The sequence below is a fragment of the Phasianus colchicus genome, chromosome Z (assembly GCF_987193195.1).
Source record: "Phasianus colchicus chromosome Z, bPhaCol1.hap1.1, whole genome shotgun sequence".
NCBI lineage: Eukaryota > Metazoa > Chordata > Aves > Galliformes > Phasianidae > Phasianus > Phasianus colchicus.
In genome coordinates this window covers 72,966,644-72,987,896 of record NC_143476.1, presented here as the reverse complement: position 1 = coordinate 72,987,896, position 21,253 = coordinate 72,966,644, and the positions used below count along the sequence as shown (strand labels likewise).

General features: G+C 38.3%; 1 protein-coding gene across 3 annotated transcripts in view; it reads right to left on the bottom strand.

Annotated features, from left to right (window-relative positions):
- Positions 1-915: 915 nt before the first annotated feature.
- The window catches only part of ERCC8 (ERCC excision repair 8, CSA ubiquitin ligase complex subunit), a 35,777-nt gene continuing 15,439 nt past the window's right edge, over positions 916-21,253 (bottom strand). For all 3 annotated transcript variants that reach the window (XM_031605449.2, XM_031605450.1, XM_090130954.1), the window contains exons 9-12: positions 21,023-21,147; positions 8,430-8,627; positions 4,108-4,194; positions 916-2,883 (exon numbers count right to left, since the gene is read on the bottom strand). In XM_031605449.2, the coding sequence (XP_031461309.1) occupies positions 2,815-2,883; positions 4,108-4,194; positions 8,430-8,627; positions 21,023-21,147 (479 nt within the window). In that variant the 3' untranslated portion in view covers positions 916-2,814. The remainder of the gene's footprint in view (positions 2,884-4,107; positions 4,195-8,429; positions 8,628-21,022; positions 21,148-21,253) is intronic.

Below are 21,253 nucleotides of genomic sequence, written 5' to 3'. Positions count from 1 at the left end.
GAAAGGGCAAATCCAGGCCAGTCAATCTCATCCCCATTCCTGTTGATGTAATTTAAGTAGCCCTGGAAGCCTTTTCCAGACACATGAAGAACAAAAAAGTGTTTGGGAGCAGTCAGCACGGCTATGTGACGGGGAAATCATGACTGACCAGCCTTCCAGCCTCCTATGATATCTAACTGAGCAGATGAGGGGGAACAGTTGGTTACATTTACCTTGACTTCAGTAGGGCTTTTGACACTCTTTCAAAACACACTTACAAGTAAGCTGACAAAGTGCAGACTAGGTAAGAGGAGTGTGAGATAAGACTGCAGAACAGTTAAAATGCCATGCCCAGAGGCTTGCTACAGTGGCTGAAAGTCCAGTTGGAGGCTTGTAAGTAGTGATACAGGTGATTGTCAGAATCCCTTCCAATCTCAACAGTTGTGCACTAAAAGCACAGGGAAGTGAGGAGTAGGAAGCAAAAAAAATTAAATGGATATATTTTTCAGATTATAGTCACAGGGACAAGGCCCCAGAAAGCATTTGGATAACTGGAAAAATACAGAGTTGTCTTGCCACTGATAAGCAAAGCTGTTGGTCCAAAAAAGATGGCTAGAAAATTTCTGATTGTTCTCATCTTCTAACAGAATTGTTTAATTGTGAATTGGCTAACACAATGCAGTGTTGCTCAATAAGCCTGTTGCTGGCTGTAGTTGGTGGGAACCTGGGGAACAGTGAAGCACTTCTGCACTCTTCTTCTGCATCAGCAGCACAATACGTCTAGAATAGGGTATGGTAGCTTCCTTACCAGGCTTGTCATGTTTGCATCTGAGCACCTTACGAGAAAAAAACAAACCTGAAGAAACTTGCAAACTTATGAAAGAGAACTTTGAGAGAGGAAGGCCACTCAAAAACAAAAAACAAACAGCAACAAAATGTAATACAACACTCATTTTATGGGTTTTGCTCTGCAGTTTACCTTCTTAAATGAATTCAGATTTCTACATCTCTCCCATTCTATACACCATTACAAGATCCCCACAGGCCTCGTTTGGTTCAGGATGCATTTTTGTGGGTTATTTCTTTCCTAAATTCAACATAATCTATGGTCATGTTACAGACAACTGAAAACTGATTGAAAAAATAATGAATTTATTTTTTGCTAACTAGAAAATTATTCTTTGCTAACTATGAAGTACTGAGCAACATTTCAGAAATCCAAATACCAAATAAATGAACTGCAGTTGGCATATACAAATTTTATGCACAATTGTAACACACAAAAAGGTCACTTTAATAGAACATACTTTTTAAAAAGAAAAATGAAAACATGTAATTTTGCCTCAAATATGTTCCCTAAGTTTTCCACTCTTAGATGGAACAGCCACCACTGTAATTAAAATGATCGTTTTTTAACAAGTAGAAAATTCACTCATCACTCAGAAAATGGCAGCATGGTCCTTAAACTAACTTAATCTGAAACTCTGGGAAGTTTTCCACTTTACAGCTTGATTTAATAGAGCAAGGTACATTTTCAGTCTCCACCAGCAAATTCACATTACATATCAAACTTGTTTAGTTGTAACATTTCCCTGACACGCGCACTGCTCACTCTGCATTACTCTGGCTTCTACACTGATACAAAAAATGACAGTTGTTACTTTGTATAAATATTAAATACAAAAGGACAGCGAATCAACTATAGTATGTATAATAATCATACTAACAATACACATTATAAAAAGATTAACTTATTTTCTTTCATTTATATATAATACATTTTTTTTCCTTCTGTCCGAGTTTGTTGTCCCACCATTACCTCTGGTTTAGAAAGGTTCTTTTATTTTTTTCCTGAATAAACTGCATTTCTGTCTAATCTAACTCAAGTCCCCAACTGGTGATTATACTATGTCTCAGGCAAAAGTTAGTGCCTGAGATTAGACAATGATTCCACACAACTCCTTCTTTTCAAAACAGACCAACTTTAGGACTACAAATTCAGAAGAAAGCAGTTTTGAAGGACTAGGTTTTCTGTGTCTAACTTGAAATGTGATCCTTTCTTTGCCTTGCACTGTACATAATGTCTGTCTCTGTCCACGAATTCTCCATGTTGGCTAGGGATGTGAGAGTAATTTGTAGAAGTTATTTGCTGATCTTAAAAACCTCTTAACAGCAGCAGTGAATGAAACCCTAACCGCTATTCTTAATTTTATAGTACAGATTAAGATAGTAGTTGATGGGGTCACCAAACAAATACTTGAATTAATGATTCCAGCTATGCCTCTTTCTGAACTGAATACTGCATTTCTAGAGAAAGTTTTGCAGAACCGATAAAACTTAAAAGAACAGCACAAAATTCTGTTAGTTCCCAAAGTACATAAGCAGTTGAAAATGGACCCAGACTCCTCCATCTAGACATAGTAAAAAAGTATCCCTGAGCTAGTCCTTCTTAAGGCAAAATCCTCTGTATCATCTCTCTGAAATGAGGGGATTACCTCTTTATGTATGAGTGATACCACAAACAATGCAATGCTAATTGGTCCCAAGGGATTTAAATTTTCCTTTATCAGTTGTTCAATGCTGAAAAAAAAAGACCAGTAGATAAAGGAAAGTATTTAAAAAAAAAAAAAACAAACATAAAAAGTAAATCTTTAGATGTAAAGGTAACAGTGAAGAAAGAAGACAAGAAAGAAGTGGAATCTTGTTTCTGACTCTGCTTTAAGAGAATAGTATCAGGAATCCCGTCGCAATAAATCAACCAATATCCACTTCTGCAGATAAAGTCCTTGAATGCAGTGCCTGAATGTCAATTTTATATCAGCATATAATTGAAGTTCAGTCTTCAGCATCACTGCTGCTCCACGCATCTTCATATGCTGGATTTAAGTGCTGCCGACGCAAAGACTAAAGAAAATAAAAATTCTCTCAGTGGTTGGCTTAATTAAAAATCAAATCAAATAAGTTCAGAGCTAAAGGCATTTCTTAAATTACTATCTATCTGCAGACTATCTTGTCTCTCTCATGGTTAATGGATTTTTTTAAAGAATTCTTTGGCCATTCTACTGATTAGAGACAATAGAGACAAGACAAACTAGAAGAAACAGTACTCTGTTTAATTTCCACTTTAGCTAAAAGATTTGCAGCACTGACTGGAAAATTAACATATATCTGAATTTAAATTATGGCAAATAGATGTTACTGTGTTTGTTTTATGTCAATAGCTTTTAAGTCAGAAATTCACTGGCCTAGAATGACCTAGCAGTATGCTCTCGAGTTAGTTTGGCCTCTGTTTACATCTAATAACTAGTTCTCAGTTCAGCTTGAGAGTTTGTGCAGCTGTGCATTGCAGTGACTCTGGGTAAAACAGTTTTCCTTGTTTAATTCCATCCTGGGTTCTTATTTTGACTGTAAAGGAAATTCAAAGTCTGTTCTAGCATGTGAGAAATAGTAGTAACTAGTGTCAGAAAGGTAGGGAGCAGAACTGCTTCTTTCAGAGGCAGTGCTAACTTACAAACTTTGCAAACAGCAGCTGCAGTTTAAGAAAATACCCCCGCAATGTCAAACTTCAAACAGCACAGCTGTGCAAGCAATGCTTTGTTGTTGCTGCTGCTGCTGCTGTTTTGTTTTACATAGAGAAAAAAATAATTCACTCACAGCAAAACTGTTAGCTAAAGCAAAAATCTGCACCTCAGCTCAGTTGAACACATTTTGTTATCTATGAATCTTCCTGAAACAGCCCAAATATCTTCCTCTAGTCATTAAAGTTAAAGCTTGCTTGTTTAGAGTCTTTTTTTTTTTTTTTTTTTTTTGTAATATTCCTGCATCATAAATATTTGGTGTGAAAGTAAGGAACCTGAAGTGGAAATTGTAAGAATGATAGCCAAATGACAAGTACTACTTTTAATGAAATGTGAAGTCTACAAAGTGGTTACACGCAACTGTGAAAGAAAAACCCTCTCAAAACCTCACAGCAACTAGAAGACTATATAAAAACAACAAGTGATTCTCCTCTAAATCAGCAGCTGGTAAAAATTCTGATAATGGAACAATTATTTCATATGTAACTATTTCCCACCCAAGTACAACAGCCATAAAAAGAACAGTTCAAACTGATAAAACATTAATTACCTTCTCCGGAACATCATCAAGAACTGGTTCTCGAAGAGCTGGTATCCATGCAAGGATATTGCAATCTTTGCTACCACTATAAAGTTCCTTTAAGAAAACAAGTAAAAATGACTCATATACAAATACAGTGGACAGTGAATAATGTTGGGGAAAAAAAATGCATGAAATATTTATTTTTAAATATAGACAAATGCATTATCTCTAGTTTTAATATAATCTTGACAAATGGTGTTTTCAAAAAATATGCTAAACAAGAAGAATTTTATGTATTTTCCCCAGACTACTCACCAAAATACTACTACTCATATTTAAATATACTTTATTGCCCACCTAAAAGCACTTTTCTTCTTCCCTCTTTCATGTGTCCTGAAGAGAAACATATTTTAAAAATCAGAAAGCTTGAAAGATTGTCAATGAAGATGCAAGGAAGAAAAAGGAAAAACAATTTTTTTTAATTAAAAAATATGAGTCAGGCTACAATCATCTACTCAGACACATGTTAGAAGAGAGTCTAAGTATGGATTAAAGAAATACTAAGTAAACAGAGTTTTAGTATGCCTAGGGTAAAAGAAAAGAACAAATAAAGAACCGTATCCTGCTGGGAAGACAGAGATCAGAAAGACTGATTTATTATTTTTAATATAAATAGCCTTATTTATTATGGTAATGACTAAGAACTGAGATTCCATTGTGCAAGGCATCCTGCAAACACATGGAAGCAAACAGTCTCCACACTGAACAGCTAACAGTCAAATACAGCTTCATTTTCGTAATTATTAAGGAAATATAGACTTTTCTGCCATTTTAAGCTGAGGATGTTTTGTTAATGAGAAATTATGCACAAACTTCACAGTAAATTTTGCAATAATAATGCTTCTGTTTTCCAAATGAGCCAAAGTGCCGACTGTCTCATATGCCTTAAATCTTGGAACATCCTCCTGCTTCTTACATAAAATATCTGACAACACTTGAATATTGCCCATGTGTTTAAACTGCACAAGTGAGACACACAATGTAATTTTTCTGTATTCAGACTGACAGTATAAAAGTCTTTAAATGTGCTAACTTAAACTGGTAACTGTGCATATGTGCATAATTATAATAAATTGATTCAATGTAAGTTAAATAAATTATTAGAGATATACCTTTGCAGAAAGTCTCCTTCTGTATTATGTATATGTAATTCTAGAATCACATGAAATACACTGACGGTACAAAAACTTAACGCTTAGCAGGCACTTAGAGGAACAGATACCCACTTTGATGGGTAATCCTTTTCAAGTGAACTGATACACTTCTCAAAGTATCAGAGAAAGACTTGGGTTGGAAGAGATCTTAAATCTCACCCAGTTTCAACCCCTGCAATGGGCAGGGCTGCTCCCCACCAGCTCAGGCTATCCAGGGCACCATCCAACCTTGCCTTAAACACCTACAGGGATGAGGCACCCACAGCTTCTCTGGGCAGCCTGTGCCAGTGCTTTACTACCTCTGAGTGAAGAAATTCCTCCAAATATCTAATCTACATCTCCACTCTTTCAGTTTAAAGCCATTTCTCCTTGTCCTATCTACGTAAAAAGTCAGTCCACCTTTTTTTATAAGCTCCCTACTTCCATAAAACTGCTCCCAGTTACTCATGCATAAAAGACATGCAAGATTAGAGTGTATAGTTTTATGACAGATAAATATTCTAATTATCTTGCCTAAAAGAAGATGACAGATCTAAGTTACACCAAGGCATGGGTCAAACCTCACTTCATCCTGTCAGCAGTACTCTACTCAAGCATCCCGTCTCTGGCAGGATGTGGGATATCATTTGAGCTTTAAAACAAGCAGCTCTTCAGAACCCCAAATTCCTCCTTGTAAGGAATGTACTGGGGACATCAACATACTTCCACTTAATCTTTATTAATATTTGATCCATTTCTTTTATCCTGGGATTGCAAGATCTTCAGTTAATACACTGCACTGGCCTAACATTTACATTTAATTATTACAACCTGAAATTGTGACTCACACGTAAAGTCAGTCAAAAGAAGAGACAATGGGTAAAGCTCCTGCATTGTTTATGTTATGGTATAGTATAATATTTCTGTATTATGCTTTCAGACTCTGAGGAAAGATTGTAGATAAGACCTACCCTAAATTTTAGTTATTTTTATGTGTTGCCTACAACTACATTTACCAAATACCTTTGCTGGTGTCATTGGCATTTCCTGAAAAATAGAAGTAGCTCTAATTTCAAACAACACTACCTCCTGAGGTGTGGCTAATATTTTATGGTATGTTATTTGTGTATCGGGCTTAATTTCATTTCTTTTTCTGAAAGGAAAACGTAGGTCTTGTTTGTTTACATAGATTATTTTAAGCAGTTAATGTCATACAATGATATCCAGCATATTCAGTTCAACAGTAAGCAGCATCTTAAAGATTTCACAATGAGTATTTCCTTTTCCACACCACCCTTGAAATTACCTGCCTCTTATAAGATTAATCGCTCTTTTAATAAGCCAAATTCTACAGTTCTTATTACTCAAGCAGACTAACATCTTATTAACTTCACAGAGAGATTTACGTAAGAAAAATTTAGGCCAACAATAATATGGATTTTATGGCTCTATTCCCAAGATCTCAAAAGGGATATATACATACATTAACTAAATCTCATACCACTCTGTGGAGACGGCTCCCATGGTATCTCAAACACAAACCAGCTAATTAATTTGGACCTAATAAGAACAGACAAAGAGTAACATCACTGGATTCCAAACAGCTGCACGGGTATCTGGGATCACATTTTTTACACAATTCTGAACAGAAGACACTTCTCACCTCAAAAACAAAATCGGTGTAAAGCAGAACTTCCTTTTAGTGCCTATGTCTAAGTTAACTCATAACTAAGTTATGAGTGAGTTAAATTTCAGTGATTAAAATACAGCTAATAAACAGGAAGAAAGTAAAGGACTGACAACTATTAATATCAAATATTAAAAATTAAAAAAATATTAAGAAAAACTGAACATGAGATTTAGCAGTGGGTAGGAAAAATCATCCAAAAAGTTTAAAGGTAGCAAAAAAGCTTGAAAGAATATTAATATGAAGAAAATATTAACAAAGACAGAGATCCAGTACTAGGTTGAAATTGTAGAAACTATACAGTGCACACCAATTTCAGATGTGCTAAAAAGTAAGAAAGATGTTGGTCATCAGCTACATTTTTCACCTGTAAATGAGTCACAAAAAGATAATAATTGCCCTTTCTGACTCACATTTCTCTGGATATTTTAGACACATAAGATTAGAAAGGAGGACCTGGAAGATAAGGTGCTGTGCTCAACACCTGAAGGCCCACCTGCTCAACACCTGAGTATATAACAGACTTAAACTATCTCTACACTGCTCATGCCACACCAGCATAAACCATAAGGACAATTTGTTGTAAAATATCACATGACAAATTATGCTTTGTGACTATCAAGTCCTTAATGATGAGGGAATAATATATCACAGCAGGAAAGGAAAAAAGTTTTCTGAAGCCACAAATCCTTCTAATACTATGCTATTTCTTACGTGAAACATGCTCGGATTAATTCATTAAGCTCATCATGTTCTCAGCAAGTTTATCTAAACTGTTTATAGATCCAGTGACTGTTATAACTATTGGTGTTTGAGCAAGATTATTCTAGCCATGTACTTAAGAGGTTGTTCAGTACTACAAGCAATACTAACACTTCATTTCAGTGCACTTCAAGAAGGTGTATTCTTTCTTACTGTGATTATTCCTAGCTGTTTCAAAGAAAGGCAAATGCCTAACCTTCACTCTTACAGAAAACAGGAAAAAGCCTTAACGCAAACAATTTATTATTGGCAATACAATGACAAAAATTATTCTAGGCATATTGAAAAGTAACTGTGTGAAAGGAAATGAGTAGCTGAAGGAACCCAATGTACAAAGTACTATCAGAAGAATTTTATCAAACTTCTTTCACTTGGCACACAGGCCACAGAACTATCTGTTTTGTCAAGCTCTTTGATTAAAGTACTTCCCTCAAAATCTCTCTCTTTTTGTGCATATGTTTTGGCAATCATAAAATGGCTTTGGTTGAAAGGTACTTAAAAATCATTGATTTCCAACCCCTGTGCTGTGGACAGCATGGCCACCCACCAGCTCAGGCTGCCCAGGACCCCATCCAACCTGGCCCTGAACACTTCCAGGGAAGTGGCATCCACAGCTTCTCTGGGCAACTGTGCCAGGGCCTCATCACCTTCTCAGTGAAAAATTTCCTGCTTAAATACTTCAGAGTTGTCATCAACACTTTACTTACCTGAAAGTTAGGTTGAAATACACAGCAGTCAACAGTATTATAATGACCTCGAAGCATAGTTATCAATTCTCCTGAGAAAACTGTATAAACAGCAATGGTACTTTTATATGGGACAAAGGCAAACTCTGGACTACAGCCACAAGAGACGCTGAATTTGAGTCCTTTCCTACTTTCATTACATACTTTGCCATAGTTAACCTGTAAAACAAAAATTTATGTTGTTAGTTCTTAACTAAAATAACTTTACATAAAAAGGGCAATTTTATTTCTTCATTAATCTGGTAAAATTCATAAAGTAAGCTTCATTATGCTAACACAACTCTTGAGATTTGCAGTTACTGGTATGTATCAAGAGAATCAGTTCTTCCTGTTCATTAAATTTCATACTCTCCTTAATAACAACTATAAATCAGAAATTTAGCTCTTGGAGGCAGAATCTGCAAAGGTTATATGTCAGATCTACACTTAGTAGCCAAACTATCACCAAAATTAGAACTGGGTCAGAAATTACCTCCTTAAACGTATTCCTAGATGATCCAGTGTAATCATTTTCTGTCATATATGCACACTATTAAACTTATGCAATGGTATACAATTATCAACAACATATACATTGTGCTTTCTTAGGTTCCATCAAGCGTAAATTTAACATTTACAGCTTTAAGAACCTACTGTAAGACATGGCAATTATATTTTCCCATCGAGCTCTTAAAATATGCCATGCACAGGAAAAAATAAATCAATACATCACTTCTAAATACTAGTTTTCAAATAGAAACAGAAAGAAGTAGTAGTAACAATGTTTCTTGTAGTCCACAGTGAGTGCTGGCTTAGACATCATTTCATTCACAATGTTAAGAGGAAGAACAAAGAGAATTGGTGGTGTATTCATGTCAGAATTATACTTAAAATCCATTGCATTCACTGCATATTGAACAAAAACAGATTTACCCGACCCGAGCTGAAGCCTTACTGGACCTGATGCTCACCAGTGCAGAGGAGAGCATGAGAAAGGCTAAGACTGGAGGCAGCCTGAGCTGCAGTGACCATGTCCTGGTGGAGTTTGGCTGGATAACATACAACCCAGCGTCCTAAGAGAGCTGTCTGATGTGGTTGCCAAACCACTCTCAATCATATCTGAAAAGTTGCCAATGTCAGGCAAACTGGAAAGGGGGAAACATCACTGCTGTTCACATAAAAATGGAGAAGGAAGAACTGGAGAAACTACAGGCCAGTGAGTCTCATTTCTGTGCCTAGGAAGATAATGGAACGGATCCTCCTGGAAGACATGCTAAGGCATGTGAGGGACAAGTGGTTGGTCTGTGACATCCAGCATGACTTCAACAAGGGAAGGTTATGCATGACCAATCTGGTGGTCTGGTGGAGTGACCGCATCAGTTGTCAAAAGGGAGGCAACTGATGTAACCTATCTGGACTTCTTCAAGGCTTTTCATGTGGACCCACCACCACATCCTTATCTCTAAATTGGGGAGACGTGGATTTGAAGGGTGGACTATTTGGTGGATAAAGAATTGTTTGGAAAGTTGTAGCCAAAGGGTTGTGGTCAACGGCTCTATGTCCAGATGGAGGCCAGTAACAAGCAATGTCCTCCAAGGGTCTGTCTTGGGACTGGTACCCTTTAACATCTTTATCAATGATACAGATGATGTAACTGAATACACCCTTACCAAGTTTGCTGCTGACACCAATTTGAGTAGTATAGTTGGTAAAGCAGAAGGAAGAGATGCCAAACAGATGGACCTTGATAAACTCTAAAGGTAGGCCCTTGTGAAGATAATGAGGTTCAACAAAGCAAAGTTTTGCACTAGAGTTGAGGTAATCCCAGAAACGTTTACAAAATGGGAGAGGAATTTCTTGAGAATAGGCCTGCAGAGAAGGACCTAAGAGTCCTGGTTGATGAAAAAATAACGAGCCAGCAGTGTGCACTTGCAGCTTGGAAAGCCAACTGTATCCAGGGTTCCATCAGAAGAGGAGTGGCCAAAAAGGATAGGAAGGTGATTGTCCTCCTCTATTCTGGCCTCAGGAGGCCTCAGCTGCAGTACTGTGTTCAGGTCTGGGACCCGCAACAGGAAAGACATGGAGCTTTTAGAGCAGGCCCAAAGGAACGCCATGAAGATGATCACAGGGATGGAGCACCTCTTCTACAAGGACAGGCCAAGAGAGCTGGGGTTCTTCAGCCTGGAGAAGAGAAGGGTCTAAGAAGATCTTATAGTGGCCTTCCAGTACCTGAAGGGGGCCTACAGGAAAGCTGTGGAGGAACTTTTTACATGGGCAGGTAGCAACAGGATTAAGGGAAATGGTTTTAGACTGGAAGAGGGTAGATTTAGACTAAGTATCAGGAAGAAATTCTCTACTGTGAGGGTGGTGAGACATTGAACAGGTTGCCCAATGAACACCCCCTCCCAGGAAGCATTCAAAGTCAAACTGGATGAGCTTTGAGCAACTGGGTCTAGAGGGGGGTGTCCCTACTTATAGCAGAGGGATTGAAACTAGACTACCTTAAAATTCCCTTCCAATCCAAACAATTCTATGATTAGCATTTGTACTTTCACTTAAGTTTCAGACATCTAAAAAGCTCAATAAGTCTTTGTTTTCCAATCTAGAAAATAATCAAGTTGTATATATCAATTTAAGTAGGTACTCTGTTATACATAAAAATTAGATTTATGACAAAATATTCAAGTCTGCTTGTTAGAACAGCTGTACTGGATAGTATATGGTAAGGTTTGGTTGCGAAAGGCTGCAGAGGTGGCCTCGTGAACAGAGCTGAGCAGCTGCCCCTGGCAGATCAGAGCCAGCTCCAGCTGGTCCAAAACAGACTCACGGCTGCCAGAGCTGAGCTATTAGTGATGCTGGTTATGCTTTGGGAGAGGACAGCTAAGAAAAGCTAAAACACTGTGCAGGAATAGCTGGAAAAGAGAAAAATTGAAAAAACAGGAAAGAAATAGCTCCGCAGCCCCGAAGGTCAGAGTAGGAGGTTCTCCAGGTGCAGAGCAGAAGTTCCCTGCAGCTCAGGAGAGGCCCAGAGAGGAGCAGGCTCATGGGTGCTGCGCAGAACAGATTTCCTCATGCAGCCATGGAGGAGCCATGGTACAGCAGTGGATGTGGCCAAAGAAGGCTGCAGCCCAGAGAGCCCCTGCAGGAGCAGCCCTGGGCCAGAGCTGCAGCCTGCAAGAAACAGCCTGTGATAGGAGCAGGAAGGCTGGGGAAGCTGCTGCCCACAGGACCTGTGCTGGAGTGATTCCTGAAGGGTGTGCCCTTTGGTGTGGAACCTTGCTGGAACAGCGCTTGGAGAGCTGCAGTCCAAGGGTGGGACCGCAAGGGGAGTGTGAGCAGAAAGTGGCCATAAAGGAGTTGCAGAGATGAAGCATTATGGGCTGATCATACTGCTTAGGGAGGAGGAATAAGAGTGGATGGGAAGAAGGTGTTTTCAATTTACTTTTAGTTCTTCCTGTTCTTTTCCTACTATTACGAACAGACAATAAGTTAAAGTAATCTCTCCATGCTGAGTGAGTTGTATCATGATGGCAATGGGTGAGTGATGTCCCTGTCCTTGTCACAACCTATGAGCTTTTTCTCACTGTATTTTCTCCCCAGTGTTCTTTTGAAGAGCAGGAGTGAGAAAGCTGTCTGGTGGAGCTCAGGTAACTCCTGATGTGAAGCCATGTAACTGTACAGCTTAGATCTGAATAAACTTCTTCAAAACTAAGAATTTTAATTCTGGCAAAACATACATATATATACACAGATATATACACACACACACACACACACACACACTATGTATATATACACACTTCATGAAGGAGAAGTCAGCTAAAATGCTTGGAATTCACAAATTTTCATTATTTAAAAGTAGTTTAATAAAAGTATCAGTATTTTCAAGGCATTATATAAATTGTACTACAAAACATTTTGCTTTTAAATAATATTATCATACAGTCTATACTCCTAATTTCAGCTAAAAAACAAAGATCTGCTTGTATGTGCATTAGTAAGGATCTCTGGGTTCTCATAAGGCTCCCCATCACATTTTCTTGGCATATAATTAAAAAAATATTTTGACATTAAGCTAATATATATATCTGAAAAACTATACAAATATTCTAAAGCATAAGTATTTTCTTGATGTCAAGCTGTGTTGACTGCTTTCTATCAAAAAGTCTGAAGCAAATACAAGGATCATGCAGGATGAGCCAGGCAACAAGAGAGTGTGCTCATGCTGTAACAGAATGCTTATAGCTAATAGCACTTACATAAGAAACACTGAGCAAGTCTAGAAAAAAATATCATAAAAATGTGTACAAAAAGATAGCTTCATTAACATACAGGTAAGCTGATTTTCGTTTTCTACTAAGAGAATATTTTCATGAGATGTGCGGCTTACTGATTGTCCTTTGCGGATACTATTGCTCACTTTGTAAAGATAGTGTCAGTAAACACATTACTTTGCTGATGAAGTAATTAAAGCCCTTTTCACAGCATGTCAGCTGTAGCAACAACTCCCAAGCCATCTCACTGTTCATAACAAAGGCACATACTATAAAAGGGAAAGTGAAGGTTGGGGAAAAAAAAGAGAGTCTGAATATATACCATGTAAATGCTCCTTGCTTGCTAGAGATAGAATGGGGGAAAAAAAAAAAAGATGCTGCTGAAACGACAACTAAATTAAGAATCTTACATTTGTTAGGCAGAAAGGCAAAAACTTGCCTCCTTCAATTCGATTCTTCCTATTTTCAATGAATCGGTGTTTTGTGTTCCCTTTTGTGACACAGGATGCACACAAGCAATGTATAATCAATATTAACTCATTTTGCTAGACAAATCCATTAAGACATAAGTTTGCAGTATTGCTCAGAAAATTCTTATGCACAGATTAACTTCTGTATCTTTTGATACAGGACTATTTATATTTGACATAACAGACATCCATCAAAAAGAGATACCTATACTAAAGAAAACTACTGTGAAGAGCTGCTAAGCATCACCTGAAGCAGCTTGAACTTTTGTGTAGATCTTCTCCTTTGCATACACTCTTTCATATCCTGATTCTCTTCTTTGGCCAGTGGACTGCTAAATACAATACTAAATTGTTGCTTTTTACTACCTATTCCTTTCTCTGTGGCAGTGAATGACATATCTTTGTTTTATGTCTTCATTTTAGTGAGAGAGTCCTAACAGAGGTCCGATCTTAAAAGGGAAGACAAATAATGCAAAACAACAAATCTTGTCAAGAACGTCCCATGCTCTAAGATTATAAGAGTAAAGAAAAATAACATAATAGAATGGCTTGGGTTGGAAGGGACCTCAAGGATCATCAAGTCCAAAATCCTAGCCAGAGGCAGGATTGCCAGTCGCCAGATCAAATACTAATCAGGTTGCCCAGGGCCCCATCCAACCTGGCCTCAAACACCTCCACGAATGGGGCATCCACAACCTCAAACTGCCCCAGCACCTCTTCACTCCCTCAGTAAAAATTTTCCCCAAAGTCTAAACATTGCTCATTATTTTTTGTAATGTTCAAATCACATTTCTTTCTCCCCAGTTATACTGTTAATTACCATAGAGTCATCACAGAACAGCTTAGGTGGAAGAGACCATAAAGACCATGCAGTTCCACTCCCTGCCACGAGCAAGGCTGCCAACCTCTAGATCAGGCTGCTCAGGACCCCATTCAACCTAGCCTTGATGACCTCCAGGGACGGGGCATCCACAACTTCTCTAGGCAGCCTGTGCCAGTGTCTCAGTACCCTCTGAGTGAAGAATTTCCTCTCAACATCTAATATATATCTGCCCTCTTTTGGTTTAAGCCGCTCCCTCTTCTCTTATTAGACCATGCAAAAACTCAGTGTCCCTCCTGTTCATAAGTTCTGCTCAAGTACTGGAAGGCTGCAGTGAGGTATCCTTGGAGTCTTCTCCAAGCTAAATAAGCCCAGCTCCCTCAACTTTTCTTTGCAGAAGAGGTGCTACAGCCATCTGGATCAACCTTGTGGACCTCTTCTGAACCCACTCTAACAGCTCCACATCCTTCTTGTGTTGGAGGCCCAAGGTCAGATGCAATACCACAGATGGGGCCTCACGAGGACAGAGCAGATGGAGACAATCACCTCTCTCTCCCTGCTGGCTACCTCTTTGTTGATGCAGTCCAGGATGCAATTGGCTTTCCAGGCTGCAAGCATCCATTGCTGGCTCATGTCCCACTTCTTCTGTCCACCAGGATCCCCAAATCCTTCATTGCAGGGTTGTTCTCAATGAGTTCTTTCCCAGTTTGTACATATACATGAGACTACCTCAAATGCAGTATAACACTTCAGACTTGGCCTTGTTGAACCTGATTAGGTTCTCCTGGGCCCCTTTTTCAAGTCTGTCCAGTCCCTCTGAATGGCACTTCTTCTTTCTGCCGTATCAGCTCCATCACTTAGCTTGGTGTCATCAGTTGACGATCACTGCATGTCATTGATATAGATGCTGAAGAGCATTAGTCCCAGGGCAGACTCCTAGGGTACTGGCCTCCACCTAGATATAGATCTGTTGACCACAACCCTCTACCTGTGACCATACCACCGAACAGTCTAGCCTTCAAGTCCACAACTCTCCAAAGGCAGTGCACAAGTCCAGGTAGATGACTTAAATTGTCCGTTTTTTTCCCCCCCACCAATATCATTGTTCCATCATAGAAGGCCACCAGATTGGTGAGACACAATCTGCCTTTGGTGAAACCATCCTGGCTGTCTTGGATCACCTCCTTGTCTTACATGTGCCTTAACACAGCTTCCAGAAGGATCTGCTCCATTACCTTTGCAAGCACAGATGTCAGCCTCACTACCCTGTAGTTTCTTGGGTCTTCCTCTTCCTCTCTCTCTTTCTTGAAAATGGGAGTGATGTTTCCTTTTTTTTTTTTTTTTTTTTTTTCCCATTTTGGCCGCAGGGAACTTTGTCTGACTTTGTGTGACTTTCTAAGTCTGATGGAGAGTAGCTTAGCAACCACATTTGCCAGCTTTTTCAGGAAATACTTTCAAACCGAAAGATGGGAGATTGAAATGTTATGTAAGGAAGAGGGTTTTTTGTTTTTGTTGTTGTTGTTTGGTGTTTTTTGTTTGTTTGTTTGTTTCGTTTTTCTGGGGGAGGTTGGTTGGTGTGTTTTTTTTGTTTGTTTGTTTGTTTTTTACAATTAGGACACTGAAACAGCTTGCCCAAAGAGGTGTTGGAAGTCCCATCCCTGGAGACATGGAGACATTCAAGGTTAGACTGGATCAGGCCCTGCGCAACCTGATCTAACTATAAACGTCCCCGTTAATTGCAAAAGAGTTGGACTAGATAACTTTTAAGAGTCCCTTTCAACTTAAAAGATTCTATGATTCTATGGAAACTGAGATCTTCCCCTGCTACTTTCTAAAGGACAGCATTCCTCAGCCCTTCCCTATCACTGACACTGATAAGTATATCTCCTTTCCCAGTCAAATCTAGTTTCAAACTCAGGTGATAAACCCAGCCAACTTCTTGCTAGTATATTCTTGCTCTTCCTGGTCAGCTGCATCCCATCTGATGTCAGCAGGTCTCTCAAAGGTGCATCCAAGATCATAGTTCCCAAAATCCTGAGCATGACACCATCCATACTGCTATTCATTCAACTCGTTCATTCTCCTGCTTCTGGCTGGGTCCCAGTCCCCAGTCTGGCTAACCCTAAGCCTCCAACTTGGAAGATCAAGAACACTACTTGTGCTCCCAGATCCTTTCAACATCATCCCAGGGAACGCAATGCTCTTTTACTATTTTATAATTTCCTAGTTGCAGTCTCTTGTCACCCAGCTTGAACGAGCAGGACCAGATAGTACTCCTTTGGCTTTATCATACCAAGTAGCCTCCGCCTCATGAACACAGCCCTGAACGCAGGTGCCTAGCAGTCAGCAATCCTTCCTAGACAGATTACTGGAGTGGGAAATGGGTGCCTCAGTGCCCGGCAGTACAGAATCCCACATTATGAAGTCCTTTTGTCTTACTTCAGTAGCACCAGTTCTGACTCAGATCCTTCTTTAGATCATCTTAACATGGCTGTTCCTCTCTGTTTCTGAACATCCACACTTTCTTCTCCTTCCATCCCCTGAGCTTCGTATCTGTTGGTTAGCGCAACTTCAGGAGCAAGGGTAAGACTCCCCCTTCTGCACTGAGCAAAGAAGGGGATCCAGTGTCTCTCATCTTTCTGCCTTGTCTCCTCTGAGTTGGAAGCTTGCTTAGCTTCTTCCTTTTGCAGGGACTTACGACAGGAGAGCTGGTCTGCTTGTATCATTACACAACATCATGCATCAACCTCTCTTTCTGACTGCCAGATGCTTCTCAGCCTGGTGATTTCTGCAGATAATCTGGCCACCTGCTCAAAAAGCTCATAATCTACACATGTAGTATTTAACTAGGTATTTTATGACTTGCATATTTTTTGAGCAGGTTGTGAAGTTTGTTATTTATCATGAATACTGAAAAACTGCCATGCAAAACAGTCACTGTTCTCAAATAATTATAAAAATAATTGTAATCTCATTGCTGTTACTACACATCAGGCAATTAAGAACATCTGCTCCACATTTTGAACTTCTGCTGCAAAAATAAATACAGTACTTAATTAAAATTAATTGGTGGAGCACATTTGCCTTCATTGTCACAGTTTAATTTTTACCTTACTCAAATTTTTTTTTTTTTAAAGATTTTGCGTTGTCACAACTGTGGAATGACTGCAGTTGGTGAAAATATTTCACACTGTCTACAGAATAGTGCAGTCAGCAGACAGAGATATGAGAATCAAGCATCTTACTGTGGAACCAGCAGCTTGTTCTTCATGAACTCTTCCCCTGTTAAACTAAACTACATCAAAGTGTATAAAGAGTAGTCAGTCATAGAAAAAAAAAATCTCCCCAAAAACTTGATCACAGACAAAATACAGGCTTCATATTGAAGCTGCAGCATTGCCTTGTACTAGCTCTGGGATTTCATCAAGCTCATCAGAAACTGGATCAAATAGCTAAAACTATAAATGAATCATCAGTTATTTCTAAAGAACTCAGAAAGTCATAAGAGTTATATGGGTGAACAAGAAAGGAGAGCAGAATCCTTCCCAGGAAAGAGGAATTTGATAAGCTTAGTTACACTGAAATCACACCTGAAACACATTTGCTACATTGGTTATACTAATTACAACTTCCTCAAGCAGCTATCAAATCTCATATGGAAAGATGTGCCAAGAAGACAGAATGAATTACAGAATATCCTGAGTCCAACTGCTGGCTCCACACAGGACCAATCAAAAATGAAATATAATCTTAAAATGTATTCATGGTAACATCTTCTTTTTTTTTTCCTTTAATATTTACATCTTAATTTCTTCCAATTTATTCAGCAAAGGAAAATATGCTGTGATTTTTTTTTTAATTAATTTGCAAAAAGGAATAAAGATAACATATGCAATATCTTCTTGTTGTTTATACTTAAATATTTTAGCTAAAGTTCTTTATTTCAATGTTTGAATTTGTATTACGATTGTTTGTATTTTTGTAACTTGTCCACACAAAAATCTTTTAAGTTTTCAGACAGAAGAATTTACCAGACATAAAATAAGTTTGCATTCTAGTAAAACAAAATTTTATAACTCAGTAGAGGAAAACCAAGAACTCTGGATAGATTCAACCACGTAAGAGTAGATCTGCCAGATAGATTCAACCAAGGAAGAGCAAATCTACCTTGAAGTCAGAATTTTCTAGCGTAAGCATTCCACCCACAGAAACAATTATAACAAAACAAAACAGCCAACTTTCACAGTTATAGAAAAGGATTCTAAAGCTAAATTAATATTTTGAGAAGTTCAAGAGGGCAGATGAAACTTACCCGTATTTGTTTCAAGCACTTATATTTAATTCTCTTTATATATTCCACTCACTAAGAAACAAGCCACACCTCATACAGTTATCAAGTATTTAAAGTTAGTCTGTAGAACACTACTCAGTTGTTTCATATGTGCTGTTGTAGTTCCTCTTCTCTGAATAACAGGTAAGTTAGTAACCACTAAAATCTCTATTTCTTGGAAAAAATTCCCACTATAACCAGGAATAAAACAAGTCAGTTGTTGAGGGAGAGGAAGGAGATGTAGGATATCAAGTGGGAGAGGAAATCAATGGTAGAAAAAACTGGGCAAGGCAAGCAAATAGAGACTTTTTTTTTTGTGTACATTTTACCCCAGGGTGGTTGCAATCTCAATGAAATCATCAGCCTTTAGAGCAGGCTTATTTACGTGATTCTTTGGCCAGCCAATGAGAAGAGGAAAGGTGGTATTAGCAAAAACATAAGAAAAAAAAAAAGGGAAAAAAAAAGGAGTTCAAATGGACTAGGAGGAAAAATAACAGGACTGTGGGATGTGCTTGTATTACCTGCATAGTAAAGACCAGTGAGTCTCACCTCTGGAATATTATCAAGTACATTCTCCTGGAAGCTATATTAAGGCACACACAAGACACAAAGGTAATGTGGGACAGCCAACACTTGACCAAAGGCACAGCCTGTCTGACCAATCCAGCAACTTTCTACAGTGGAGCGACAGCATTCAGGGACAAGTGGAAATCAACTGATGTCGTCTTCCTGGACTTTTGTAAGGCCTTTGACATGGTCCTTCACCACCATCTCTTCTTAGAGAGATAAGGATTTAAAGGCTGGATTTTTATGTAGATAAAGAATTAATTGGATGGCTGAAGGCAGAGGGCTGTGGTCAAGTAGAAGCAGGTCATGAGAGGCATTTCCCCCCAGAGGCCTGTTTTGAGACCCGTGTCTTCAACATCTTTATCAGTGACATAAACAGTAGGATTGAGTGCACACTCAGCAAGTTTGCAGAAGACACTCAACCGAGCAATGCAGTTGATAAAATATAAAGAAGAGATGCCAACCAAAGGGACCTAGATAAGCTTAATGGGCCCATATGAACTTAATGAAGTTCAAGAATTGAAAGGTGCTGCATCTGTGTGAAACTGCTGAAGTCAGTCCAGAGGAGAGCCATGAAAATGATCAAAGGGCTGGATCACCTTTCCTATGAATAAGGCCCAGGGAGCTGAGCTTGTTTAGCCTGAAGAAAAGGCCTTTCAGTATTTAAAGGGAGCTTTTAGAAAAAGTGGAGACTTACTTTCTACGTGGTCTGATAGTGATAAGACAAGGAATAACAGCTTTAAACTAAAAGAAAGGAGATTCAGATTAGTACTAGAGAGAAATTCTTTACACTGAGAGTGAAGAGGCACTGGAACAGGTTGCCCAAAGACTCTGTGGACATCTCATCCCTGGAGATGTTCAAAGTCAAGATGGATGGGAGCCTGGGTATCCTGATCTGGTGAATGGCAACTCTGTTCATGGCAGTAGGGTTGGAACTGGATGGTCTTAAGGTCCTTTCCATGCCATTTGATGATGCTATTTGTTTGCTGGTGCCTTAAAATTATTTCAAGAACACCCCCCTGGTTGGTGTGCAAAAACACAGTAATCTAGACAGTGTAAATCACAGGATAATGGAATCAAATCTGGACTTAAATAGCAAGATCATGCTACTTGACATCAAATAAGAAATGGAATAGCCTATGAAACAAGTCAATGTACTAACAACAGACACAGAAAAACACAAAACGGTGATCTAGCTGGTGGTAGTAGAGTGAACAAACTGTATCATCTTTGGTGATGGTTATTTGAAGACAGAAAGATGTTTGTATATTAAGTGCTGCAAACAAGCTGGCAAATATGGGGAGCATAGGGACAGATAGATAACTGTTTTCATTTAAACATCTTTAGGGAATACTTCTGTCATGTTCTGTAAGTAAGTAGTTTAAGGCAGAGATAAAAATTTCTTTGTTTCCTAATAGCCTTGGCAGACTGCACTAACATGACTGGCTAAAATCCCATGGAAATTGACCTACCTGCTATTTCCTTCTTTCAGAATAAATATAGAAAACAGTTTTCTTTCCAGCTTTAATTTTCTGTTCTCCACAAAAAAATATACCAATCATAAACAAAACAAAACAAAAAACAGGCAATAGAAAGGATTATGAAACAAAGATGTCTTTTTCCTGTTTGGTTGCAATGCATATGTGAAGGGACAGAAAATTTTGATACTGATGAAGAGCTCCCACAAGAGAGATTTCATGAAAATATAGGAGAGTTGCAAGAAAGCCAGGAAATCAATCAGTGAAACACTATATTTTTTAGAGGACAGATGTCCACACCTCAATGACAACTAAAAGTTTTAAAAAAATCTATACCAGTAGTCAGTACATATTACAATTTTCTTTACTGTTAGAAGCATTTTCATCTATGCCTACAGATAATGAATGTACAGTTAGCATAATTAATTGTTAAATAGATCCAGACTTGTTCACACTTTTTTTTAGTAAATAAAAAATAAGAAATCTATAAAATAAAAAGGCTCAGAAAGTACTAAATATGTTATTTCCCTCATGACAACAAATAAACAGCTAATGCAGTTGTAATGAAAACTACAGAAGTTAAAAGAAATCCTTTAAATCAAAGCGAAACCTAACTGAAGATTCTTGGTAACTTACCAACGTATTTTCTCCAGTAGAGCTGTTCCAAAGTCTCATCCGATCATCTGTACCAACAGTCAAGAGATGAAGACCATCACTTGTATAGCATAAACCATTAACTCTCCCATTGTGAGCTGTGTTTACTGTCAGGAAAAAGAATTTGTTCAGATTTTGTGTATACATTATTATTTAGATGTACAGTACTGAAAGAACTGTTTAACAGTAACGTGTAAATAAATTAATAATTTA